The sequence below is a fragment of the Drosophila suzukii genome, chromosome X (assembly GCF_043229965.1).
Source record: "Drosophila suzukii chromosome X, CBGP_Dsuzu_IsoJpt1.0, whole genome shotgun sequence".
Classification (NCBI taxonomy): domain Eukaryota; kingdom Metazoa; phylum Arthropoda; class Insecta; order Diptera; family Drosophilidae; genus Drosophila; species Drosophila suzukii.
In genome coordinates, this window is record NC_092084.1 from 4,878,092 (window position 1) to 4,906,029 (window position 27,938).

Below are 27,938 nucleotides of genomic sequence, written 5' to 3' on the forward strand. Positions count from 1 at the left end.
AAACACAACACACATAAAAAACAGAAGCACTAAAAAAATAAGCAAGGAGAAAGTGGAAAATGTGAGGAGGGGAAATGGGAGGAAAGGAAAGGAAAGGAGGGCCCAGGACACTGGGGATACGACCATCCTGACCAAAAGCTGTCAACGCGTCGCCATTGCAGCTCATAAACATGGGACCCCAACCAGATCCTCGGGCCCCTTTTCCTCTTTTCCCCTTAATTTTCCCACATTTCCCCCAACTTCCTCGGTTTTCCCGGCTGTCAGTTATAGTTTTGGACCATCGCATCACATTTGTTTCGTCGCCATTTCTCGGGTGTGGTTGTATTTCGCTGTGGCAACACGCTGCTTTGCACTTTATTGCCTGTCCTGCATAATTGTTGGGCTTATTATTGGATTTTGAATAACATCCCATCGAGGGGCTCGACAGCCAGCAGATCTACGAGGTCCGATGGACCAGAGTTGGGTCCATCGCTTTCCCGACGATGAGTTGGGTTCCTAAACGAACTGTAATCCTTGGGGAAACATGGGCTTAGGCAGGCGTTTCTATTGTCAATCAACAAATATGGTGTAAAAAATATTTGCGGATGGGCAGGGAAGAAATAATTATCAACTATCAAAAGAAAAAGACTTCCAATTAGTCAATTTAACAACTTAAACTCTTAAGCCTTTAACTAAATAAATTGAATCATACAGTTACTTCAAAATCGCCCCCTTTCTGTGCATCAAGACATTTAAATTTTTGCACTTCTTGTTATTTGTGTAAAATTTAATTAGAGTGTTTCTGAGAAATTTCACTTAGCAATACCTTTTGTCAGAATTCCTATGAATAAATTCACTATTTACCTAGGCAGTGGTCTACTTGGTTGACATGCTCTTGGAATTGTTTTATTCCATTGTGTGACTAATCCGGGCTTTCCGAGAATTCTCAAGCTGAGCCACAACTTGTTAAAATCTAAAAGATTTAAAGATTTTTAATTAAACATTTGTGTTAACTCATATTCACTGCTAGCTGAGTTCCCTGGACATTCATAATATCCCCACCAATTCCCTGCCCCAATAATCTACCCATAAAGATCTGCCATTTTCCACAATTATCCCGTACTTGTACGCATATTACGCATACGCCACGCAGGCCAGTTAATAAACGAGGAAATTCCCTTGACCAACCAGCTGCCAAGACAAAACACAACTCATCAATCTCTGACAGGTTTGGCTGGCAGAACCTATGCAAAACCCAAGCCCAAACCCCAAACCCCAAACCCCAAGCCGAACCCAAAGTACTCGTAAATTTCATTTAATCACCCTGGTCCTCGGGACTTTGATGTAGTACGCAAAAAAAAATATTAAACTCCAAAGGACCACCGTGCACGTGGCCATTAAATTGCCGGCCCTCGTTCCTTTGTCTTCCACACACTCTTGCGAATATTGTGTTGTTTTGTATGAAAATTTATTGGCACTGCGACTGATGAGGCAGGAAGAGGTGGCAAATTGGGTCAACGGCAATAATAACAACGAGGTGCAACAGTTTGGGGGCGCGGGAAACGGATGGGAGCGGAACGGGAACGGAAACGGAAATGGCGGTGCTGACACACCCAAGGTCAGCGAGATGTGTGGGTTTATGGAGAATCCTAGTTGTAAGGTGGTGGCTGGGGAAAAGCAAACACACACACACACACACACACACCTGATGGGGAGTGCAAATTTATGTTGGAATTAATTGCAACGAGCGGCGGGACGGGAAAATGGAGCCTCAGGAGCCCGGGGACCGTGACTTTAATTAGCCGTAGAACGAGACCTCAAACCCGGCATTAATGCAATCAGTCAGCCGTGGGCGAAATTATGGCCTTACTCGGATTCAAAGAACAAATAGGAAAGTCCACAAAAAGGTATCCCATTAAAGTAAATTTAATCGGATGTATTATAATATTTGCACACCCCGTATAAGTGATAAAACACTCTTCAATGGCCCTTTGTATATTCCCGAACGTTAAATCTTTTAAAATATGCAGGCAAAATAATAAAATCATACCGCAATGCCAATAACCAGACGTATTATCTGACTGCTCCTTGATTAATGGAAACCAAATTGCATTGCAAATTTCACCTCATATCGAAATTTAATTGAAACGAGCGATTTTTCACTCGAGTGTTTGTAAATGTAATATTTATTGAACAGTTTGGCAAGGGAGCCAAAACCCATTTATGGATGGAGAGTCACTGGAAAAATGTTAGTCACACAATGGCAATGGAAAAATATGTTATTAATATAACCTTCTCATTAAATTCATTGAAGTAAAAATAATAAAACTCGACATTTGAAAAATACCCGTAATTGGAAAATAATTCATGTCGCTTAAAATCAGCTCAAAAACACATTAATTCAAGCTGAAATAATTGCAGCAGGCAGCTAATTTCATTTGTGACTGCATCTCCTGGAAAAGTGCATATTACATCGTTCAATGAAAATCCTGCGAAAGAGAATTAAATCAAGCAGCAATAATTTCCATTGACACTTTTCTTTATTTGTGACATCCTAATGGAATTTGCTATCTAATAGAAAAACATTTGCTCGACCAGCAATAATTCGAGTGGACAGTAAACAGCCGATGCGAAAGTGCAGTTTTGCAACTACAATTTTCATTTTTACAAGATCAGAAATTAAAATTCAATCAGCCCTAATGGGGCATACGATTTTTCTTCGCGTGTAAAGGTGTGTGTGCAGTCTGGTTATGGGGTGTATAATTACGAATAGTCGGTTTGCTGAATGCTGGCAGTGCTTCCTGCCTGAATAATTGACACGAATTAAAAATGCAATTGTCGTTGGTGCTTTTGAGGGTTTTTTTTTTTATATTTAATGGCAGGGGTTCCTCCTCCGCTGACTTTGTCGGCATTTTGTCAGCCACTTTTGTGCGTTGTGTTTATTAATTCATTGTAATTATTGCCACACTCGCCATGATATACGTATGTTCCATTCCATTCCCTGGGATCTCGAGGCTTTTAGTGTCCCCATGAATATTGCATACTTTCGGGCGATGCACATTAAATGGGGGGGGGGAGTTTGTATAGGGCATAAACCGAATTTAGAGCCAATTTTCCAGCGATTTCCATCCGTTTTCCGATTTTGCTGACAGCCGGATGAGATGGGCGTAGGTTCCACCAACTGGAAACTGCGAATGATGCGTGTGGGCAGGTAATTTCGAGCGGAAAATTAATATCCCAAGAACGGCGATTGCTTGCCAACTTCATCATCCTGTCCATTAGCAACCCGTCGAAATGTAGCTGCATATTTGAGCCACATGTTGTTTGGGCCACCGAGCAATCCATCAATTATGCATTTAACATTGCTATAGCCTTACATCCCGACTTATTTAAGTGCTTAATATATTTTGTTATTTTGTGATTCATTTTTAATCGTGCCACTTAATGGCATTATGCGAAAAACAATACTAAATGGCATATTTAATTTATTCACTGCAGTTGATTGTCGGCTGGCCTATTAATATTTGAGTAATTCATTAGATAAACGCAGTTGTAAGGCTTCTAATGGAATTGGCCCTTTTTTTGCATATTTATTTATAGTTAAATTGCTGTAATTAAATATGGATTTGCTGAACAGAGCCAGGCTTAATGCCAAAATTAATTTATTTAAATTCTAAATTGCGCTTGAGTATCATTTGCCTAGGGATTTATTTATTAGTCACGCAAAAGAGTGGCGAATAAATTGTGAATAATTTATGGGGCATTCATAACTCACCTGTTCACCTGGTGGCGCAGCTTTCGCCACCTTTGGGATCCTGTAAATCGTCGAAATGGATATGGATGAGCCCGAGCTGCGAGAATTATTCGCCATTCAATTGCCCATTCGCAACGACAACTTTGCATCCACTCGCAAATGAATTACAACTCACTTGCGGCGCCGCACTCATGTGACACCCATGATTCATTCGCCTGTTGCTCCTGCCACCCATTCCCCCCTTTTTTTATTTCCTGTCAAGGCCGTACCCACTCACACATGTGTAACTGATACATTTATTCAAGTGGTGAAAATAAATAAAACAAAAATAAAGTAACAGCCACGGAAACTGAAATGGAAACTGAAAAGTTGGCGTACAAGTTGAGCGGCATAAATTTGCGGCGTGCTTAGTGTTTAGTCAGCTAACTTTTAGCAGCCACTGTCCCAGGGACATTTGCCAAAGTTGGCCAACTGAAACAAATGGCAACAAATTGTAAATAAATAAAAGTTTTTCGGCCACTCGGGGCTGCATACATAAATCCCATTGAATAATGCCGATCAATTTCGGACTTTTGTGCCCTGCCGTGCCGGACAAAGTTTTTCCAACAGTGTATACATACAGTGGGGGCTGTGAAAATAGCACTGGGAATTCACTGGGATATTTGTTATAATTTAAATGTATTTAATTAATTAAAATGCATATAAACTGCTCTTTCTAAACTATTTAAAAAATAGCTTAAAAAATGGTTTAAATAATGATTTTATTCTTTAAGTGGTGTTACTTTGCTGACCCCCCTTGTACACTGTGCAGCATAATTTGCAATTAGATTGTGTCTGCCGGCGACTCGGAAACTCGATGCTGAACTTGATTATGCTACCGAAACGGTTTTGTTTATGTTTATGGAAATTGTTTTCCTCCAGTTCGGACTCTTTCCCCGAATCCAGTAACCCAGTATCCAGTATCCAGTATCCAGTGTTCAGTAGTTGGCCCCATGGCAGGATTATCCCCCAGTTTATGCGCTTAATTGTTGTTTGCCTTCAACTTTGGACCCAGTTACTTGTCATCTGGGCGGGGTTGTTGTTGTTGTTTCTGTTGCTCTGGTGTTATTGTTGTTTTTACTGCTGTTATTGCATGTCGGTGCTTCGAAGTGGGGGATTCCCATCTACCATCTACCATCTACCATCTACCATCCACCAGTTCCCAATTCCCACACTCGGCGACAAACAAACAAACAAGCCGACAACGTCGAAAGTGTTTGCTGCCATTCTGTTTTGGGACAAGTTAATCAGATATCAGATCCGATTGGGTATCAATGGACCGGCTGTTTGCTCCCGAAATTGAAATGCTAAACCCGTGGCGAAGGACAAAATGGTAGAAGGCATTTTGCTTATATTCCTGGGATGAAGTTCCATTCAGGAGCAAATTTAACAGGAAAGCTATGAGCAATCAAGTCAAGTTGAGTCACTTTCAAAAAGTCAGTTTCTAATTAATAATTGTTTCTGGTTTTTAATCAATTGATCAATAAATATTGTGTAATTAGTATTATTATTTTAAAAAATTAACAACTAACTAATACATAGTTTCGACCCTCAGCTTCTTAATTTTTGATCAATACTAAGGTTTTTAAAGGTTTTCTATTATTTAATAAACCCTTTATTATAAATCGCAAAACTGCTTATGTTATCCTTCTTTCAAGTTATTTATAAGTAATATTTAGTCAGTGAATAAACCTATATTATTTCCCTCCACTATGCTTTGCATATATGTATTTTTCTGAGCCCAACGTCAACATTCATCTTGGCTTTATCCCAGTTAACTGAAAACTTTCGCAATTGAAAGCGACTTGGCTAATTACTGAGGACACAGGGATTATGCTGCCAAGTTTCAGACGAACGCACTGGATTCTCGATGTATGCGAGTGTGCCGAAAACTTGTGGCAACCAAAGTCCCTGTCTAGCACTCATTATCACTTCCACACCAACCCCAAACAACTATACAGTATTTGTCCTGAATATATATCCAAATATATATGAGAGGGGGGGGGGGGGGGGGGCTGACATTCCCTTTGTGCGGTAATGGAAAAAGTTAGAAGGCCCCGGACGGAGTCGGTTGCTGTTGATTGCATTCGCTGTTGGGTCTTTCAATAGATATTACAATAAACTGCAGCAGTCCATTGTTGTGGGAGCCCAGAGCCCAGAACCCAGAACTCAGAGCCCAGAACTCAGAACTCAGTACTCAGAACCGAGAGATAACAAAGATCCCTGCCCCGCCCACAAGCGCCCACAAATGCAACACCATTCAGAGGCAGACCATTCATGCAATCAATGTGGGCGCTATCCGGTAGTTAATCTGAAACTGTTTGCCACTCCCATTGAAATCACCCCGTCCTGAATGCATGTAATGTGCCTAATGAGCATTTTCGGAGAAAGGGGATTGCTTTGAAGGGGATCCCAGGGAGGGGGAGCTCATCCCCCTGAGTAATGGCCATCGAAATAGATTCTATGTTGCACAATGGGTACCGCCGTAATTACTCTAATAAGCCGGAAAACAAAGAAAGTCTGGGGAAAATCTGCAAGTATCCAATATCCTCAGCTGAAAATCTGTTTTAATTGGGCAAGTTCGGAGCAAGGATAATTGTAAGGACTTCAATTTTCAGTCTAGCTAGCTTTTTAAGCTGTAAATCAAGTAACATAACCATTTTTATTTACCTTTTTGTATTTCTTAAGGGTTTCCACCCTTCCACTTTTAGACTTCAAGATATTTTTACATTATTTATCCTCCCTTGTTGATGGTGTCAAAGTAATGCAATTGACTAGATGAGGCATAGCCGCATTTTAAAAAATATTCACATTTTTATCGGTCGATTATAAACTCGATCCGCTGTGCTCTCAGCTATTCCGACATCTTGCCAAATTCATTATTTGTCTAGCAAGGAGCCGTGCGACTTTGCAAACACTTAAGGGCACTTAAAAAAATATACCTATATTAGAAACTATTATGTCGAACCGCTCGAGTTGGAAATTGACGGACAACTGAACTCGATTTCTAACTAGCGAATGGAAATTTCTTCGCTTGGCTTTCCGTTTGTCGAAGAAGAAATCGGGGAAATGGGCAGAGAGAGAGGCTTTACTTGTTGTTGAAGCTGCTTAAAAATTGATTAGCACCTGGCCCATAACAAGTTTCAAATTACCAGGAGGCGTCTAACTGCCCTCGGTGATTTCAGCATTTCCACTACCCGTATCCCAACTTGTTGTTATGTGCTTAGCTGCTTAGCACCTTATAACACTTTACTTTTAGGGCCCGAAACTGGGGAGGGTGGGGGTCCGGCCCTGTCCGAGTTGAAAGAAAATCCATTGTCGGAGATTAGATTCTGGGTATTTGAGGATTTTAGAGGAGTGTTGCGCAAGTTGGGGAGTTCAGTTAGTTGTACAAAATATTAAAAAACAATCTATAGTTATAGAACAGGAACCCCTTATAATTAATGATTATTTATTGAGAAGTGAAACTGAAATGTAAATATATTACAAACTCTTTGATATATTTATTCCTAATTTTTGGAAGAAATTATGTGTGGTTCATAATATTTTCGAACCTTATATAAGTTATTAATTTTCAAGTTGAACCCCATTTACTATTATACCGTGTGTCAGTTCTATCAACCCAAATAAAATGCAGTACTTTCTGCAGGTAATTCCTGGTGGTAGTTTTCCAGGGTAGCCATTTATTCGCTTGGAGTCACACAACCTGCACAACAATCTCGTTTATTGAGACAAGTATTTAGCGCATTTTGGCCTTGTTTGCTCTCTTTTTGGCCCAGCCGTTTTTTTACCAGCCGCATGTTAAATGCCCTAATTTCCCGGCCACTTTGTGTTGACTTTGAGTGGGTCTGACGTTGCCTTAGCACCTCGGTGCGATTTGGCCAGAGTCGGGCTTTATCCCCCTTCGTAGCACTCCCCACGTAACCCCCTATATGTCAGCACCCCCTCCCCGCCTTGGAAAAGTCAACGAGCTGTGGCCTGTCAGTGTGTGCTGACATAATTGCAAGTGGATATCAAATATTGCCCCTCGATTCCTATGGCTAATGCCGTCCGTTTGCTTCGAGAGGCTGTCAGGGGCAGGCGGATCGAACTGGGCGTGGCAAGGTCATTGGGGGGTTGACAAACCTCCACAACACCACACCACCACACCCCCAACAGCACACAAATCGAATCGGGTCCTGAAATGCTCAAAAATCCATTTCAATAGAGTGTCAAAGATGTCAGGTCAGGAGGTCACGGGGCATCAGGGGCTCGGGGGCTCGGGGGTCAGGCGGTGCGAAAAGTGGAAAAGCCACGCGATTTTATTTAATATGTGGTGGACTTTGTGAATCAAAAGAGGATAGAAAGCCAAGAAATACATTCGAATTCAATGAGGTGGACTGCGATGCCGGAAATGTGGTTATTATTTTACTCGGGCGTTAATCAAAGGAAAGGCATTGGAAAAAAATTAAATAAAAAATACAAACTGACTTTAAATTAAAGTATTTCAATAGACTATAAACTTGGCAGAACATTTAAAATTATAAAGAAAACTTTGGAATGCTATCCAAAAATAATTGATTGTAATTTCGCGTGGTGGTTCTGCATACTTTGCTAAATCTACTGTGCATTTCCACACTTTATCCGAACTGCCCGTCAATTTGCCTACCGCCAATTCTCATTACTTGTCTGTCACTATTGATAATTGCATGACGCGTTTTACACGCGATTTTCAAACATTTCAAATACACAGACTCTTCTACAAACACCCATGTATTTATGTGTGCATATAGGAACTATCGATGGCAGTTCCTTACAAGGATTTGCACTTAACCTGCTCCACTTGCAGCCCAACTTGGCATCGATTGAGATTGCAGGGAAATGCGAGGAAAATTGTGAGAAAAGCCGTCGAGAAGCGAACAAAAAACGGCTCCTCAAGTGGAAGCAATCGCTCAAGTTGGCAACCCTTTTTCCCACTTTTTATGGGTTTTCCCCCCTTTTCTTTTTGTTTTTTCTGCCACCTGCTGACGTCACTGTTGACCCACTTGCAAGCCGAATCGAATTCGCATTCAAAAGTGCCAACCAACTGAGATGCCAAAGATGAAGATGCACTGGCGAAAAAACGTGAGATAGTTCTACACTTTCCTAAAATTTACTAGTAAACTTGGTTGGACTTTCGCTTCAAAGAAAATATTAGTGCTGTATTATTATTTTGTTAGCTAAACATATCAAAAGTGTATATTTTTGATAGGTTTTATTCGAGTGGTAATAAATAAAATATTTTATTTATTTACATATGTAAAAGTCAAGCAAATATACATTTTTTTTCTGTGCATTCGTGAAAGCGTACCAGGAAAATTATTAGAACTCGACTATAAATTTAATTTCTCCAAAATAGGGGAATCTAAAAAGAATTTTAAAGTATAAAATATTTAAGAAAGGACTTAAATTATTTTGTATATTAATATGTGTATTTTTAAAACAAACATATTTTTTTTCTGTGCATTGAAAGAACCAAGATAAACGCCCAGCGAAAATACCCTCTGCTCACATTTCAATCTCTTGCCGGCAGTTTGGCTCGGATTCCTCTGCCATTGATAAATATGCCAAATCATCGGGCACGTCCTTAGAGCTCCGATCGGATCCCCAGGACACGTGCAACAGCTCCAGAGCCCCGAAAACAGAGCAGTGCCAAAAAAAGGGAGAAAATTAAGCCAGAAAATGAAATGGATGGGGGCGGATGAAAAAGTTTTTCCATTCACTTTTCGTTTTGTTTGCCAAGTTATTTTGTCAAAATTTATTTAAATATTCTACCAAAATTTCCTGGAATACTTTGGATGGCCCCCTTTTTTCGGAGGAGAATGGGGTGTGTACTTTGACCCCCTCGATAAAGTTGTGGCGCCAAAACGCTTCGCGTTAAATAATTTCCCCAACAGTCATTAGGTGCAACAAAAACACACTTCTCATCTCTCTTTTCTGGCAGCGACAAATGGCAGCAAATTATGATCCTGCTGCCGAGTTATTCTGACGAAAGGGAAAACCCAACCCCATCCAACCCCAACCCACCCCATCCAAAATTTCGAAACCCTCAACCCAACCCTTACCCCTTCAAGCGTAAACTCTTCTCTTCTTTAACCAATTTTTCTTTCGGTTTATTCCGTCTTTCTTTTTTTTTTTTTAGAACTTTGCCTGCTGCCAACAATTAATTGAAATTAACATATTTTTCTTCTTTTATTTGAGACAACTTCCCCTTGCCCCGACCGCAGTTCCTCGCCTGACTAAGTTAATTTCCCCCAGTTTTCCTTTCCTCCTCCTCAGCAAAAATTAAAATGCCGCGGATTAATTTTCAGCTTCGTAGAAAGGGAAAGAACAAAATGAAAAGGGGGAAATAAGCCACTCGGACCAATTAAACTCTTGCCGAAAGTTACCAAATTGATTTTCCCAGTAATTCAAAATTTTACTAGTATCATATTTCGTATTCCACCTGGACAGGTGAAGAACTTTCTCATTAAGCTCGGTTCCGGGAAATTTTTAATGGGATTGAAGTGTTGTGCTAAAAGCTATTGCTTTATGTATCTTAAAGTCGCAAACTCATTCCAGAAACATTTGGACACAAATGGTATGCTTACGCATAGTTTAAACTTATTTTTCTTGAGGATACTTTCTTACTTGTACCTTAATAAAATCAACTCAATAAGTAATACCAATATTTAAAAAAAAATATAAGAAATATTTATAAGATAAAGAGATACATTTAAAATATACATTTAAAAGATAGTCAATACACTACCTGCAAATCGAAGCTAATCTGCTACTTAAGCTCAATATATATTTACATATATTTATGTTATAAACAACTTATGAACGCCCAAAACAAGCATATTAAATTGCCGTTAATTTGAGGTCATCAATAGCACTTGGCTGCTTTTTTTGGTCCAACTTTTATGACAAATTGCAGGTTAAGCGGGGTCAAAATTAATTTTACAAAATTGTTTATGGCCTGTAAGTGAAGCGCTTTCATTTTTGTGGCACCTTTAATGAGCCAGACTCAAAGGCAGGGGCGCACGGCCAAGGGGGATTTGCCCAATTTCCAGATGGCGAGAGTAGGGGAATGTGAATGAGCCTGGGGAGAGGGAGAAAGGGGGTTTCCCTCAGTCACATAATAAGGGCATTCCTCATACGCCACCGATTCCCCAGTTGCTCCATTTGCAGCGCTTTGAGTTCTTATATATATGTATATATATATATACTTTGTATTGTTGTTGTGGCTCCTCGTGGGCTCTGGCTTTATGAAAAATTATACAAAACTTTTTACTTAGTGCCACGCGGGCTCTGAACAATTACGAGGCCATCAGGGAAGTTGAAGGCAACAGGCCAAAGGAGAAAGGCAACAGAAAAAGGAAAAGGGAAAAAGTGGGGTCAAGTCAAGAGGTCGGCAAATAAATAACGTGTTTGTAATAAGCCAGCATGTGTATATACTTGATTTGGCCCTTTAAACGATGCGGAAAGTTTAGGGGGGTAAGTTACAAATAGATGTGATATAATAGAAGGGAGCGCTGACCCACTTGAAAATGGTTTTCCATTCGAATTCTGGCTTATCGCTGAAAAACACAATCTGTCAGTTTTCCACTAATTAACTGAGTGGCAAACAATGTCCAAGATTTATGGGTATTTTTCTTGTCGGAAATTTGCTTAATTACAAAGTAACCCCCCCACCACATTTCGAATGGCATAAATCAGGGCAATTGTTTCAGAAACTTTGCTTCTATTCAGAAAATTCTCAAAAGTTTTTAGGCCAGCTTTCCGTTTAGACAGGGATTTTCAAGGGATTACTTATAGATGTGCTTCAAAGTATTAAAGCTCTGTTAAAAAGTTAAATATTAAAACTACAAATCAACAATTGTTGAGTTAGTCACTTATAGATTTCTTTTTTATTAAAGCTTAATCACCAGCATTTCAATAAAATAGATTTAAATTAATCGAAACACTTATAAATGATACCTTAAGGTGATAATATACTTTGGTAAATCCACTTTAGTTATGTTTAATTTTTACAAGGAAAGCCGGAAAGTAGGCCACACTAATTGGGTGATGTTTCAATTGAAGAATCTGAATCTCAGAAGTAGGCTGTGCATTCTATGCACTTGCATTCCACTTCCAGTTAAATCTCTGTATCTCGGACTGCCATTTGGCTTTTGTAATTACGCACTTTGGCAAATTCCTTGCGACTCGTAAAGCCATTCCATGCCGGCACCTTTTGGCAAACTTTTGGCATTTCTATGGAATTCAATTTCAAAGCTATATCATTTTCATTTAATTTCACGCTTTCAATTTGCGACGCACACAAACAGAGGCGGTGGAGAAAGGGGGGCACGAGCGCTCTTTGTCCGGCCGCATCCCTTTTTTAGCCCCACCCCTGACCCCTGACCCCCTTCGACACTCTGGTGACCCCCTTTCGCCCGTGGTGACCCCGACCGCTCTACAAGAAGAGTCGCGGCACATGCCAAAGGTATGCCATAATGAATTTTTTGCCGTTGTTTTCCTTCGGCCACCCATTGTCTGTAGTAAAACGAAACCGCCCCTCGAAGCTCGCCCCATTTCCCCCATTTTCATCCATTTCCCAGCCCGGAATCAAACCGAACCGTAGCGAACCGCATCGCCCGTCAATTTAGCACTTTCAACTAAACACACGTGCCTCCGTGTGTTTTTGGAATGGATTGGAATGGAAAAGAATAGAAAGCAAAGTAAAAAGCGAACAAAAAGTTTTCAAAAAACAAAAAAGGGGGAGAACTGCACATCGCTTCAAATGGCAAACAATAGTATCCATGCGCGGGTCAAAGGGCTAAATCTGAAAACGAATCTGATTGCCCTGGCTGGAAATAATATTAATCCCTTTCAGAGTTCAAAAAAATATCAAATATTTTATATCCTAAGCAACAATGCTGCATTCAATAGGTTTTTACGGAAGTAAAATAAAAATATTTCAAATCCAAGTTCGTTTTTAATCTTGTTGGAATATGCAGTCATAAAATGTTTTGTATCTAAATTTAATATATCTAAACTAATAAATGCCATAAACGGCAGGCTAGTTAAAAAAATAAAGGTTTTATAACGACAACAAAGGTTGTCGATATTTAACCCCTCGATTTTTTCGCCATGCAACTGGCAGCAGTTTTTAAAAAATACTTCAAACAAACATTTTTAGCACCGGTGGCGATAAAAGGATTTTTCAATTTACGGAAAACCTTCGATGTGATGGCTTTTGTGTGAGTGAGTGTGTGCGTTTGAGACTTTCACGAAATTGGTCAGCAAAAATTTGTTTGGCGTGTAAATTGAGCAGTTTTTTTTTTGTTTTGGTTTTTTGCAGCCATTGTTTAAGTTTCGTGTGCAAAGAAAAACTGCGGAAAATGCTTTTTAATCATTTAACTAACGTAATCAATTCTCCCACCTCTCTCTCTCTTTTCTGGGTCCTTTGTAAATTGCAATTCACAGCGCGAAACTTTTGATTAATTAAAAGTAAAACAAAAAGCCGAGAGCCAACCAACAACTGACTTTTGGCGAACCACAAAAAACACACAACGAGAGTCCTGAAACTCACCCATCAACAGAAAAAAACTTCTCCTCCAGGAAGCTAAGCATTTAAAAAAAGAAAAGAAAAACCAGATAGAAAAAAATTAAACTTTGACAGAACATTAACATCGAAATGGAATTGGCCATCAGATTTGTCAATCCGCAGTTAGCTCGCAACAACAACTACAACAGCAACAACGGCAACACTCACACCAGCAATAGCCAACAACTAATCACCAGCAGTAACTACAACAGCAGCAATTGCAAGATCAACTACAACGACGAGAATATCAATCCCAACATCAATAGTGACAACAATATAACAACGATAAGAGCAGCACAAAGTGCAACAACCACCGGCAACAACCAATTAGCAGCAGCAGTAGCAACAGCAGCAGCAGCAGCAACACTTACTTGCAACAACTTTGTATCGGCAACAACTAAGCGAAATGCAGCAGCAGCATCAACCATCCATCGATCAGCTGACCGAGCCCATTGCTTCGACCAGCGCTGCAGCGGCAATTAGGCAGGCGGCTGCAACAGCAACACCAGCAACAACATCGTCAACAACCACCAACTTCCACCAGCAACTGCAAGCAACAACGGCAGCAACCATGCAACGTCTGCGTACAACATTCACGCGATCGCGCACTCCCACAGGTGCCGAAATGAAGATGCAGAACAGCCTAGAGGTGCCCAAGCAGGTAAAAAAGGTGCATACTCGATAATTCCGATGTTACCTATCGATATTGCCCGTTTGTTTTTGCCTGTAGCATGCAGATCTCGATTGTTTCTATGGATCGTCTTTAACTGACTTCAGTCGTTTTGCTTTTTGTTCCTTTGATTTATGGTGTTTACATTTTTTATTATGTCCCACGTTGGGCGCCAATTATAAGTGTAATCAACTTTAAATCGAACCTACTTTGTCATAGCTTTTCTCTTGCTGTCCTTACGTTTTGTCCAATCGGTATAAAGTGATACCTTTGCGTTTATGTTTTAAGCATGTTTTCAAAAATGCGATTGATAAACTTGGAGTCCTTTATATGTTGTGTTTTGCATGTCTCATTTTAAAAAGCCTTCCATAAAACCAGTCTTTGTTTCCAATATCCCACGTTGGGCGATATATTCGTTTATTGATTGTCAAATTGCTTAGCCTTTTTTTCTGTTGTGTTTTGCATGTGTTAAGTTCGATAACTTCCGATAAATTGAAACGTGTGTAGCTAATGCCCCACGTTGGGCGCCATTAAATAGAGTCGCCTCTGACCCCTGTAAACCCCACTTGTTGCAGGTGCGCTCAGCATCCTTCGACGAGATGCAACTGGAGTCGCAGCGGGCCTCCTCCAGCCTGCTCAAGCAGCAATCCTCATCTTCGGCTTCGGCAGATGAACGCTCCTCGGAAGCCGGCTTCTTGCAGGTTCCTTTGGCGGCTCACCAACAGCGATCCCATAGCTTCGACTCGGCAACTGCCTCGGGAGGCAGCGATGATTCCGGCACCTTTTTGGAGGTCCCAAGGCGGCTAAAGGTTCGCCGCACTTCGTCCACCAAGACACCACCGCCGTGCATCCATTGTCACTATCTGGAGGAGTACGAGCGCCGGATGACGGCCGACCAGCGCTACTTTATCGATCATCGCGAGCTGACGGCCCTCAGCTACAGCAACACCAGCTCGGAGGCCAGCGAGGACGAGGATGAGGAGGAGGAAGAGGGGGAGGGTAGCACGGCCATTGAGGATGCCGAGGAGGAGACCACCGAGGCGGCCACCGAGGAGGCGGACGAAGACCCCCGCACCGAGGTGGAGTCCGAGCACGATCACGATCCGGATGATGATGCTGCTCTGGAGATGGACATACGCATTGGCAACATGAGCAGCCAGGGGAGCAGCATCGAGGAGTCGCGTGCCCGTCTGCCACGCCAAATGAGGCGCCACACCATCGGCAGCAGCTCGGTGACCTCGGCCTCCGAGGATGAGGGCTTGGAGGGATCGGACAATGGATCGCCCCACTTTGGCAACACCTTGTTGCCACCACAGCCGGCCACGCCGTGCGGCATAACCTTTACGCTGAGTCCAACAAACGGGGATTATCCATCACCACCGCATCTCCCACTGGATCCGGGCTCGCCGCCCATGTCGCCATGCTCCTCCCACTCGGGACGAATGCCAGCTCTGGCCCCGACCATTTCGACACCCTGTTCCTCCGCCGATGCTGAGGATGCCGGGGCAGCCATGGGTCTCCCGGTGCGGGCCAGACGTCGGTCGATTTCGCGACAGGAGGCGATTTTTGTGGAGCCCACCGGCAACTCACTGGAGAATGTGTCGCACGAGGAGGTGGACAACAGCAACACCAACACCAAGTCATCGGTGGATACGGCTGATTCGCTGGAAGAGGCTTCGACAATGGCCACATGCGGATCCCCAGGAGCCGTTGGTGGGGTAGGAGCATCATCCTCGAGTCATCATAGCGCCTTCGTGGTGCGGGATATCTACCTAATGGTGCCGGACTTGAAGCGAGATCGCGCCGCTTCCGTGGATTCGTGCTTCTCCAAGCTGTCGTCGAACGCCAAAACGGAGGAGCTGCAGCCTAGTGCCGACGGGTGCTTCCTCACCGTGCCGAACATCAATGCCACCAGGTCGCGATCCGTGGACATCGTTCTACCAACCGACGAGCAGGCCAGGTACAAGGCCTTGTCCATGACCGGATCCACCGTCACTTACGCAGATGGGTATGTACCATGCATAGATGTTGTGGAACCCGATTCGATAGGAGTTATTTTAAAACACTTTATACATCACTAATTTTTTTTTTTTAAAGCAACATATTTTTTTTTAATTATTTCATATTTTCTTTGTTTAATTTCGTTGGTTAGTTAAAATGTTTAAATTCTAGAAAGCGTATTTAAACAACGAATTGTTCTTCTTATTTCGTTCAAAATGTACCTGTACACCGAGCAGATGTCGAAAACGAAGCCCAAACGAACGAAAAAAGTTTAAACTAGTGTTATCTTTATGTCAGAGTTCACCCAACAGTTTTAAGCCTTGCCCCACCTGACATACACCAATTTAGATAGCAGTTCACTTTGACTTGGGGGAAAAAAACCGAACCCTTAGTTGGGCCACCCTTCATTGCTTACTTTCGGCTTCACTTTGCCAGAGATTTGAGGTTCCGCCATCGGCAAATCCCCTCCTAAGTTGGGAGGCTATTTTTAGATCGGCCAACTTTTAAATTGACTCATTAAAACGAGCTTAACACGTGGCTCTCGTTGGGATTTTGGGATCAGCCCCAGGACGACGACGGACTGGAGATGCAAACCAGGGACCAGGGACTATCCTGTGCTACGTATCCCGAATCCCGAGTCCCAAATCTCGAACCCCACTTGATGGGCGTATGTGACACGTGTGCCTTTCGGGGTGACACATTAGGTGCCCGTTTCTTGTCCGTTTGGTGTCCGTCAGTGGACTAAAACCCCGTCGACTTAAGCCTAATTAGAAAAGAAGGCTCCGGTCCACTTCGCCTTGGCAAATCATAATTCTCGCCAAGTTGGCCCACTGCCGTCGTAAACTAAAGTGTGCCGTATGCCAACCCTCGGCTTGAATAAATTATGGGAGCCCGCACGAAAAAATAAGCCAGACAGGAAAGCAGAAAATAAAAAGTACATATACTTTAAATGCCCTTCTAATAAATCATATTACCTAAAACAGGGAATTAAGAAGTATATATATCTTTCCTTAACAGGCTTTTTGTTTTTGTGTGGTAGCTATAGGGACATCTAATCTTGGAGTGCATGAATAAAATATTTCTGGAATCAACAAACTTACATACAAAATTTAGAATATTTGGTTTCTATTAAAGTAATATTATTTATATATTTTTGTGATTCTTAAATTTATATAAATTATATTTAACAACCCCCAGACTTTTATATATCATTATTTTTCTAATATTAAAAATTCATTTACGTGGCATATAAGTTAGAAGACGTGGAACTAAATAAAAAATGATCGATTCAAATATAATTGGAAAAAGGCTGAAGTTAATTATAATTTTATGAAAAGTTATTAATCAAGTATCTTAGGAAATTAATCTGACTTTTATAATTTAGCATACCCACCATTAGGGTAGTAAAATTGGCTCAGCGAACCGATTTCCTTGAATTACAACAAAAGCCGCTCATAAATAATATTCAAACAAAGTGTCCTGTGTCCCGTGTCCGTTGTCCGCTGTCCGTTGTCCGTTGTCCGTTGTCCGTTGGCCGTTGTCCGTTGTCCGTGGTCCGCGTATCCCATTGCCGGATGAATGACGAGAAGGCGAATGGACCTCGTGTTCAAAGTGGCGAGGTGTGAGGCTGACGAACCACTTGCGGCCAATTTGTTTCACTGCACCACCAACCGAAAAAGCACCCAAGGCACCAGGAGTCCTCTTCCTTTTCGAGGGAACCGATATGACCGTGGATAATTCGGAACCCACCTCTGATGGATTAGATAGATTAGGACTCCCTGTGAGCGTGTGTGGGTTTTTCCGTGGCCAGGAACACGATTTCGTTCCGCGGAAAATTAATTAGCTTAGTGCTGGTTTATCGTAGGGAGAACACAGAAGTACTTATTATTATATCACAGAGGAGTTTTCCCTGGTAGGGGGTGAACTGTAACATATTGCCGTACTTGAAAATTAACTGAACCTACATAACTTGCCGAGAAAGTGGTATACGAGTATATTGCCAAATATTTATTGGTTTTATACCTCATTTTTATTTCATTATTGAAAGTTGTTAATTGCATTGCCATTCATTCTCATATTCATTAAAAATTCAAGTGAACTCGGCACTGGCAATCCATAAATTGCTGAGGCATTCGCTTTGCACTCGAAAATATAAGTAAATATTTTCCCCAATGAATAATTTTTATTATCGCTCTTTTACTTGCAGGTACGTACATGAACACACACACACACATCGGTTAACCCTTGACTGCCCCCTATGCACTCAAAGATAAGTACTGGAAATGAAATTGAATTAATATCAAAAAGCGTTCAGTGGCAATTTGTTGTGGTTTGCTGTTGAGTGTTGAGGGTTGACCTGGGTGGATGGGTATCGTTTTTAATTTCCGATTCATGTTGTCCCAATTTATGGTCATTTATTGTCCCGTACATGCCCATTAAAATCTCTCTTCAGGGGCGCCCCATTAGTGGGGGCCCTGGGGCGTTGAGTTGGTGGGTTGGTGGGTCCCCTCATAAAGTTGGATTTGCTGATTTACGATACCGAAGCGTGACGCGTTATTATCTCCCATTTTGTGGCTCCCATTTCGGACATTCCACGGCAATTCTGAGAATTGACCACCGGCTGATATGTTTAATTTCCCCCAACCCCCAAAAATTTGTTTCCCTTTTTGGAGCTTTTGCACGATAAAATGGAAAATATTATAAAATCATTCAATCATGCGACGCATGCCGGACACTGCAGCCATTTATTCTCGGTTCTCGGATGCGGTCTACACTCCAATCTCGACTCTTGAACTCTTTGGGTTCCATTCTATCATGCACTTGGGATAATAATATACCAAATAAAATACCAAATCATTTAGGATAATAATATACCTTACCAAAGTTCGAAAATAAGCCATTTTCAGGGGTCTAAATCGATTGATTTTAAAAGTTAAAGTAGCTCAATCTCCAGAATTAGTTTGTTTCCTATCTTCCCTTTTTGTTTCATTCAGATTTTAATAAGTTCTTTTAAAATTAGCATTTTTCTCCCAGTGCATCGCCGACCATCCATGCGTCTTTCTTTGGTTTCTTCAGTCTGTCCCCGGGGCGTGTGCGGTTCATTCATGCGACTTTGGGTCCTCAGACATTCCGCTGGATCTCCCGCCTTTCTCACCCCCTTTTTTCACCACCCAACCACCCACCAATCCACACAATAACAACAAAACCAACCCGACAACAATAACAACAAGAGATGTAGCTACCAGCCATCGAACAAGAAGGAACAAAAAGTTAACTTAACTTTTATGACAATGGGGCAAATAATTTTATGAAAACACTCCCCCGGGGGGAACTATATATATATGTATGTATATCCCACGGAACCTTTGGTTGGGAAAAGGAATGGGGGGGGGGGGGGGTAAGCCGATGGGGAGTAGCAAAGTTTTGCATACATGAAATTAGCATATAACACTCGAGGGATATGCGATTGTGTTCCAAACTCGCTTTATTCCCTGATTGAGCTAACTGTTTTGCGGCGGCATGTTCTGGATATGTTTTATTTATTGATAAAATAACTTAGGGAGATGAGAAAGATTATCTAAAATATTATACAAAATAAAATGTATATTGATTTATTATTATAACATATAATGTATATATTATCTGTTGAAGATTGTCTTTGCTTTATATGGAATCCTAAAACAAGACATATAGTACAATCCCAAGAACTGGTATATTATTTCCCTGAAAGTGAGATCTCGAGCACTCAAATGCTATACCGAAAATTAATTTTCCAACTCCCCGAACCAAAATAACAATTTAGAACAAGACGATAAAACTCTTGAACCAGGAAAAACAGCGGATGATAAATGAATCGCTTTAGTCTGTCTTCAGTTCCAGTTGTGTTATTATTTTATTCCTTTTTTTGCATTTAGTATTTTTTTTTGTATCTGTATCTGTATCTTTTTATTTGTATCTTCGCCCGGTTCCGCATTTTGCTGACGCAAGCGGCATGCAACAAGAGCATCTTTCACGGGGGCAACAGCAACATGTACGGCAGCAACCTCTGCGGCACAGCAGCAACAGCAACAGCAACAGCACAACAGCACTCATCTACAATTAAGTTTTAAGAAACATTTGTTTGGTTTTTTTCTGGTTTCTCGCGCATTTCCTTCGCCGCAACTACGTCAGCACATGGGTGGGTGGTTAAGGGGGGCGGGCAGGGGCGTAGGTGAGGTTGGAGGCGCATGGAGGCGAAATTGAAATGCAAATTGAAAGGCACAAAGCGAGAATATGCCAAGCGAAACCGAACAATCAAAGCGGGAGACAAAGCAGCGACAACGTCAGCGATTGCGACTGCGACGCCGACTGCGACGGCGACGGCGGCAGAGCCAGAAAATGTCACCATCACGATCCAAAAGGAAAATCGCTGGCGAAAACAACGGCCAAAAACAAATCAAAGAGAGATCGCTTCCAGTGATGGCAAAGAAAATGGATGAAAAAATCCTATAGCTTTAAAATAAACATGGAAAATCTGGAAACATTGTTGAAGTACTTAAGTATAATATGAACAAATTGAACTGAAAAGTTTATTTCTATATTCTAATTTTAAAAAGGGGTTTTGAAAGTCTCAATAAAAATATTATAACAAAAAATTGTTTTAAAAAGACAACGATTTTTTTTTCATTTGTCCTAAAGAAACAAAATAAATTGTCTTAGTGGTTTTGAAGGGTACATAAATGTTTACTTTTTAGAAGAATTGAATGAAATAAGTCATTTTGTAGAAACATTATTACCAACCAAGACCTCGAGTTTACTTTTCAAATAAACTTTGATTTATATTTAATGTACAGGCAACCAAAAACTATTCGACAATTTTAATACAGATGTAATATGCATTGTTTATAGTTTATTTGAGTACAGTAAAGATTTAAGAAAGGAACTAGGTTGGTTTGATATGATCATAAAAATCCAAAAACAGTCGAAAAATGATCTCTTCTATTTTTTGTTGTCACTTCATTCATAAATATAGTTCGTCAAGAAGGTTAAGGAATACATAAGAGGAGGCTAAATCAGCTATTTTTCCAGCTGGATCCTGGCCAACTGCGCACCACCGATCGCTGCTGCTGGGGAAAACTCACCACGCTGCTGCGGCGAGCGGAATGGCGGAAGGCAGCAGCATTTTGAGGTGACAAAGTGCCAACTGCTGTGCTGTGCCGCCGCTGCCTCTGCCGCCGTCGCTGCCGGCGTCGCAGTCGCCGCTCTTGCTGACTTTCGGCTCGCTCGCCCGCCGCTCAGTTGCCTTGTGCGGTTGGATGCTGCCGCCAGCCAAAGAACCCAAAAAAAAAAACACCCGAAAAAAGAATCGGAAAATCAGGCGGAAAATTCTAGCCCCAATAATGAATATAATTAATAAAATAACGCACGGTGCGCGTGTCGCAAATTAAAAGGTGCCGCGGAAAGTCGGAAAAGTGCAGTAAAGTGTGTAGCCCAAAGTAGCAGGAAAAGCTGGAAAATAAATAAATAAAAAAATAAAAAGAAAACTGTGATGGGGGGAAGAATCAAAACAAAGCCCTCAAAGGGTCAAAGCGATGTCAATTGGGCCTAAAAATAGCCGGTCACAAAATTCCAGTGTGTCTTAATTGAAAAGAACGGGGAGGAAATTGTAAAATTTCAATTCAATTAACCGATGAACTTGAAAAGCAAAAAAAGCAGGAAAGCGAAAACTGAAAACCGAAATGCCGGAGAAGATATAAACCGATATAAAGTGCGAACGCCAAGAAACCGCCTGGGGTCATCGAGAGTTCAATGTTGATCGGTCAACATGGTGTTGTTAATTATTTTTTTTTTTACCGGAGAACTTCTAGATATGGGATACTATATGTGGGATACCACCATATATAGGGGATAAATGGACTATATTTGGGAATATGGCGCGCAGAGAGTTCGTTTGGCAAGCCTTCAACTGGGTTTTCGGACTTTGGCCCAATCAAAATTATTAAGTATTACAAGATACTTGGCAGAAAATCGCTGTGTACACATGTTCAAAATTTCCATATAGCTTGGGAAATTTTTGAGACATTTGTTTAATCACTTGGAACATTTCACAACGTTTATTATTTATTAGTCAGCCCTTGCCTTATTTTTAAGTTTTTTCTTATCGCTGACTAGATTTTGCTTTATTTTTGTCTCTAGTTAATCTTCAATGATTTACAGCTCAACAAATATTTTTAATTTTCTTATAAAGCTACTCTTTCTTACCCCTAATATTTTTTGTGCTATTTCTCGAAATCTATATAAGTTACAATTTTTGTTATTGTTTACATAATTTTTATCATGCTTTCATTAGAAATATCATTCTTTATCCATTTGAAAAAATACCATAAAATACCAAAGTGGTGATGGTATAAAATCAAAGGCGAGAAATCATTTAGGTAACTTCTTTTTTCATTTTCATCTCACATATTTCTTCAAGTATTGCTGCACTGAACCGTAAACACATTCAAATAAGCGTGTTGCCGAAAATCCAAGCAACATTGCCATATTGCATTTGTGAAATCGGTGCCAAAAGATATTGTAATTGTTCCACCAACACCTCGGCATTTATCGGCCCTATTGTTCGGCCACTTCTTGGCCGGCTTCCACTTTTACTACATAGTCTATAGTCTTACTGCTTGGCATCTTGAACCCAAAGGCCAACTGCCAGCCATGACATTTCGAGAATTTCGCACTCATTTATCAGAAAAACTATGGCGAAAACTTTGGGCCGAGAGGCTGTGGGATTGTAGAAATAAATACAGAATGGGAATGCGAATGGGAAAGAGTCAAAGTACGTCGCATTTCGTTTATTTGATTTGATTTATTGTCGATTTGCTGCTGTTATTTTCCCCCTTTTTCTTTGGCTTGTTTTGCCAGCTGCGCCCAGCCAAAAACATCACAAGACACAAATCAAGGAGCCCGGCCACGCCCACGAAATTTCGAATATCTGTGGGCGGTGGACTGAGGGGCCTGCAGATTTCGCATACGCCACGTGAGCCGGCGGAATAAAAATAATATTAAAAATAACAATATTAATATTCGTATGGAAACCGCGAATATGCATCTTCATCGAAGCGTATGGCAATATTATCGGCAACTAATTTCCAGTCTAAATTTCGACGGTCGGCATAAATTTACACTTAAATCCAGGGGGAGGTTAACCCCTTCCCATTCGCTTCCCCTTCCCTTCCCATCCGCTTCCCCTTCCCCTTCCTTTTCCCTTCCACCTGCCGTGTGGTTAAAATCAAGAAAAAACACACATATATAAATGCCGATTTAAAAATAAATATCAAGTCACACACATGTTTTAGATTTGAAATGTTTGACTTGCCCGCTGCCTGTTCTCATAATTAACTTAAGTATTTTTAGCAAAAAAATTAAGAAAAAAAAGAAAATATGATGTCGTCGTCATTTTTGGTTTTTCTGACTGCCAAACAAAGTATTTTAATTAAAGTGTTAAAGAGGAGAAAAATCGTACATTAAACACATGAAAAATTAATGTATCAAATTGTTCTTCGATGATATCAGTTCCCATTTTATATTAAAATCTAAAGTAAAACATTAGAAAGATTTAAAAGTGGATTATTCTACACAGAAACCATGTGATTTTAAATATATTTTTTTTTGTGGGATTTTCTTTTCTGGGAGCCTTTGTTTGTTTGCCAGCCGCCTAAATTCATTCATAAATTTTAGTAGCCCCAGATAATTTCTGATTGTGCAATAGATTAGGCAGGCAGCTACCAGGTTTAGCTTGAAAACTTGCGGAACGGAAGCAGAATATAAACAGTTGAGATATGAGCTAGATATGGGGGTTCCAGGGGTTCTTTGACCGAAAGTTAAATCTTTTCTGGGTCGAACTATTCACGCAAGCGATGAGGTGGCAACGCATAGTGGCTCATGTTTTTCTGATAAGCCAAGATATCAGATATCTCAGGTTGAGAGTAAAGTAACTTGAATGCTCCATAAGATTTTACACATAAATAGATATTTTTCATTTTATTATATTCCTTACAAAATTATAAGATGCTACCCAAGATTCTCATTTGTAAGAAATAAGTTTGCTTTTCAATGGATTCTTATCAAAAATTGTTAAAGGATTTCCCTGGAATATTTTCAGACCCCATTCCCCCGATTCGATTTCCCTTTAAGTTTATTAATTGTTGGAAAACTTTTTGACACAGACACTAAAAGAGCCTCGGGCTAGAATTGAAATGCCAGGGTGAACATCAGCATCTGGATCTGGGTCTTCGGTCTTCAGCCGTGTCCGTCTGAAAAGTTTGCTTCAGAGATTTGTTTGGAGTTCGGACCCCTCCGTTGCCATGCATATTTTGCAGGTCCTGTTGCTCTGGCCATTGAAATATCTTGTCCCCTGTTGGCCTCGTTATCCACTGGCTACTGGCTACTGACTACCGCCCCCTAGAAAACACCTCGCCAGCAGGCCAAACGCTTAATGCCAATTAAGAATATTAATTTCATTTGCAGCCCCGGCTCGTTCCCTCCCCACAGTTCCCCTCTCGTTTTGGTACCCAATCTCTGGCCATTTGCCGGATGCATCTACTTCTCCTCGGGGGTTACACAGCGAGAAATGGAGAGTGGGTCTTAAATCAAAGTGTATTACATTTGAATCGCAAGTCTCTATAAACAAGTTATATACAACATATAAGAAATTATAATTAAATATTTCAGTAATTTTAAAAAAATATATTGCTGAATTGTATTGTTTCCAACAAGGTAAATTATAGATATTAGGCTCTTTATATTAGGTTGTTTCTAAATAATTATTGTTCTAAATATCCTCAATATGTCCCATGCTCTGTACTTAATCTACTCACATTTACATACTGCAGTGATTTTGATATAATAATTTTCTAGAACCAAGTTATGTTATATTTTTTTTACTTTTCCAGTGTTGACTTACCAATTTCTTGGCGTGCAACCCAAAAAGGCGGGGGCCATTGTTAATATTCATTAGCTTAAAATCCTTTTCTCGAGTTCTTGCCATTTCGCAGGAGCTGCCACTCCAGAATCCCATTTTGGGGAGTTGGAATCTGGGTTTTTGGGTGGGGTGGTGGCTGCCCGGTCTCGAAAGTTGTTGCCACGTTTTCAATTCCAATGCCGGGCATTAATCGCAATCGCAAACGACGATGGCCAGGACGTGGAGATAATTTTTCATTTGGGCCAGCTCAAATGGATTTCCCATTGGCTTAAATGTGCAAATGAATGGATGATGTATAATATATATTTGCGTATACAGGAGCTATCTATGCAGGATCTATATAGTTTTGTGGGCGGGTTATTAATAGCTTTTGTCAAGGGTTAAGGTATATTATTTATTTTTATGAGGCTTGAGGATAATGATGCTCTCAGCACTTTAGAATATTTATTTATTTCGGCATTTTTATTTACGTTTTTATTAGGCCAAAGTCAAAGAGCTCGTCGGCGGTGGGTTGGGGAATGCAAAGTGTCATTATTGAAATACGTAAAGATATTTCAAGGTTTTTATCGATTTCGTTTTTGTCAATGAGGAGGAATCTCAATCCCATTTCCAAGTCCGGGCCATTGGCGACAGTTTGCCTTTCATTAGCCGAGCATTCCCCGCTTTTCCCCGCTTTTCCGCCCACTCATCCACTCTATATCTGCTTTTCCACCTTCTTTTCCCCTCTTGCCGGCAAAGTCCAGAGCTCTTCAAAGGCAGTCGACATCGAAATTAATCACATTTGAATTGAAATTGCGTTTCAAGTTTTGTTACGTCTTGCTTGGCTTCGTTTTATTCGGTTTGGCTGTGTTTTCGGCTCTCAGTTTTCAGTTTTCAGTTTTTCGGTTCTCGGTTCTCGGTTTTGGGTCCCTCGTTATTTCTGTGGCCACTCATATTTGGTATCAAACGATTCTAATTACGGATGATTGCCTCTTTTTGGGCTCTCGACAGCGGGCGAAATTGTTGTGATCAAAAACTTTGACAAAGGGTTCACAGATAATTGCATTTAAACATCATAGATTGCAATGCCAAATTGGTCTGATTTACATATTGATTTTCTGTGTGGCTTCAAATTATATAAATAGTGCTGTTTGGTGGTTTTTAATTTAATGCTTACATTGGGAGGCTCAAAATCCCATTTATGGTAAATTAAATGAGTATTTCAGAGTTAACTCCTTGTGGAAAAAGTCTAGTATTTCCCAAGGAAAATGTGGAAATGCCAATAATTAGTATTCATCAATAAATCTAAAAATTCTTGAATTACCCTTTTAAGATCCCAATTAATCGGGCCATCAATAAGCACTTGCATTTTGACAACTTCTCACTTCGAGATTGAATTTCAGGAAATTCGAGCTATTTCCATTGTTTCAACCTCTAACGGACACTCCAGAAGACAAGCAAAATGGAAATGGAATTTCCAATGATTTCACCAAGTTATTTGATGAACTATTAGCACAAAGCCATCTCAACATTGATTTCCATTTCAAGTCGATTTCCCCCCGGTATTTTCCCCAGCAATTCCTGCCCAAGGAAAAACGTCCATTGTGATGTATTAAGACTGCAGTCGGCAAATTGATTTGCAATTCAATTTTGCAACTTTGAAAAAGCTGCCACACTTTCTCCTTTCTCCTCACCCACCCATTTTCTTCGCCCACTGTCCCTTTACTCAAAAATACCGACTTTCTTGCTGCATTTTTGGCATAATTAAAGGCGTTAAATATCTTGGAAATACTTAGTTGCTCGGATGTTTTAAGTGTTTTACTTAATGTAACAGATAATAATTTATAAGCTTCTATATGGTTAGGAAAATTCCAAACAGCCAAAAGTGAAAAGCTTGGGAAATTCTATGGAAATTTTAGGGTGTATATATGTTTGTGTGTGGGGACACGCTACATTTAACGGCAAATCAAGCGTGGATGCCAAAATATGAGTAGCGCGTCAGAAACAGAACACAAATCGCACACAAAACGCACACAAATCGCACACAAATCGCGCACAAACCGCGAATAAAACGCGTCTAAGGGAGCGTCGACAAACAAGTGAAAAAAGGCCATTAAAAAAGGAAGGATATTAGGGAAAAAGCCGCGTACTTTGACAATTGACATGGAAAATCTGCAAACCTGCAATTTGCCAGGCCAATAAAATGCCCTCTCGCTCTAAAACAAGTAGTACGCAATCAGGGAAAAACAAAAAACAAAAGAAAAAATACCGAGAAAAACGAGTCACATTTTTCTGTACGTATTTCCATCTGATAAGAATTTAATTACAATGCACATAAACAAAATGTATACAAATGTATTAAGCACACACGCACACCATGCCACCTGCTGTGCGCTAGAGCGAGACAACAGGCGAGGGGTGGGGGGAGTGAGCGAGAGGGGAATCTTGATATCCAAATAAGGTACCCGGTCAAAGTTCCCATTCAGATCCCATTCTGGGGAACTCTCTACACCCTCTATTAACAGATAGGTTTTCAAATAAATCAAATAATTGCTACTGTTTTAAAACAGATTATACTGTTTTACCCTCTTTTCTTATTATACATAGTAATATGTGTTTTTTTAAGCCCATTATAATTTAATTTCCCGAAGAAACTGTATTTGGTTGCCAACGAATTCTCAGTGAAAGCGCCATTTTCCTAAAAAAAAGTAATCTCTAGGAACGTTCCTTTCAAAAAGAATATTCTCAAACTATTTTGAAAATGTCCCATATCATCCCCCTATAACAGAATACTTTTTTTTTCTTGGCCCAATTGCATCCAAGTTTGAGAACACCTTCAGTAAATCACTGCTACTTTAAAAAAGGATATTTTTCAACCTTATTCAGAATTTCCCAAAAAATATCCCACATTACCCTCTATAAAAAAATACCTTTATTTTGCATGGCCCAATTGCATCGAAATTTGAGAATA

General features: G+C 40.5%; 2 protein-coding genes across 22 annotated transcripts in view; one reads left to right on the forward strand and one right to left on the reverse strand.

The window, feature by feature from the left end:
* Positions 1-27,938, forward strand: part of LOC108014920 (retinal degeneration A) — a 115,263-nt gene that overhangs the window by 68,574 nt on the left and 18,751 nt on the right. For 8 of the 15 annotated variants that reach the window (XM_036820720.3, XM_036820722.3, XM_036820709.3 and 5 more), the window contains exons 2-3: positions 13,244-14,034; positions 14,610-16,042. In XM_036820720.3, coding sequence (XP_036676615.2) covers positions 13,771-14,034; positions 14,610-16,042 — 1,697 coding nt within the window. In that variant the 5' untranslated portion in view covers positions 13,244-13,770. The remainder of the gene's footprint in view (positions 1-13,243; positions 14,035-14,609; positions 16,043-27,938) is intronic. The other 7 variants (XR_011604584.1, XM_036820721.3, XM_036820711.3 and 4 more) reach the window with 1 other exon arrangement.
* LOC108015113 (uncharacterized) overlaps positions 1-27,938 on the reverse strand; it is a 71,877-nt gene that overhangs the window by 3,565 nt on the left and 40,374 nt on the right. The window contains exon 1 of one of the 7 annotated variants that reach the window (XM_065867739.2): positions 6,443-6,457. The exons of the other annotated variants lie outside the window; for them this stretch is intronic. The gene's annotated coding sequence lies outside the window, so the exon portion shown is untranslated. Of the gene's footprint in view, positions 1-6,442; positions 6,458-27,938 lie in introns of those variants that run through there. 7 annotated transcript variants of the gene reach the window in all.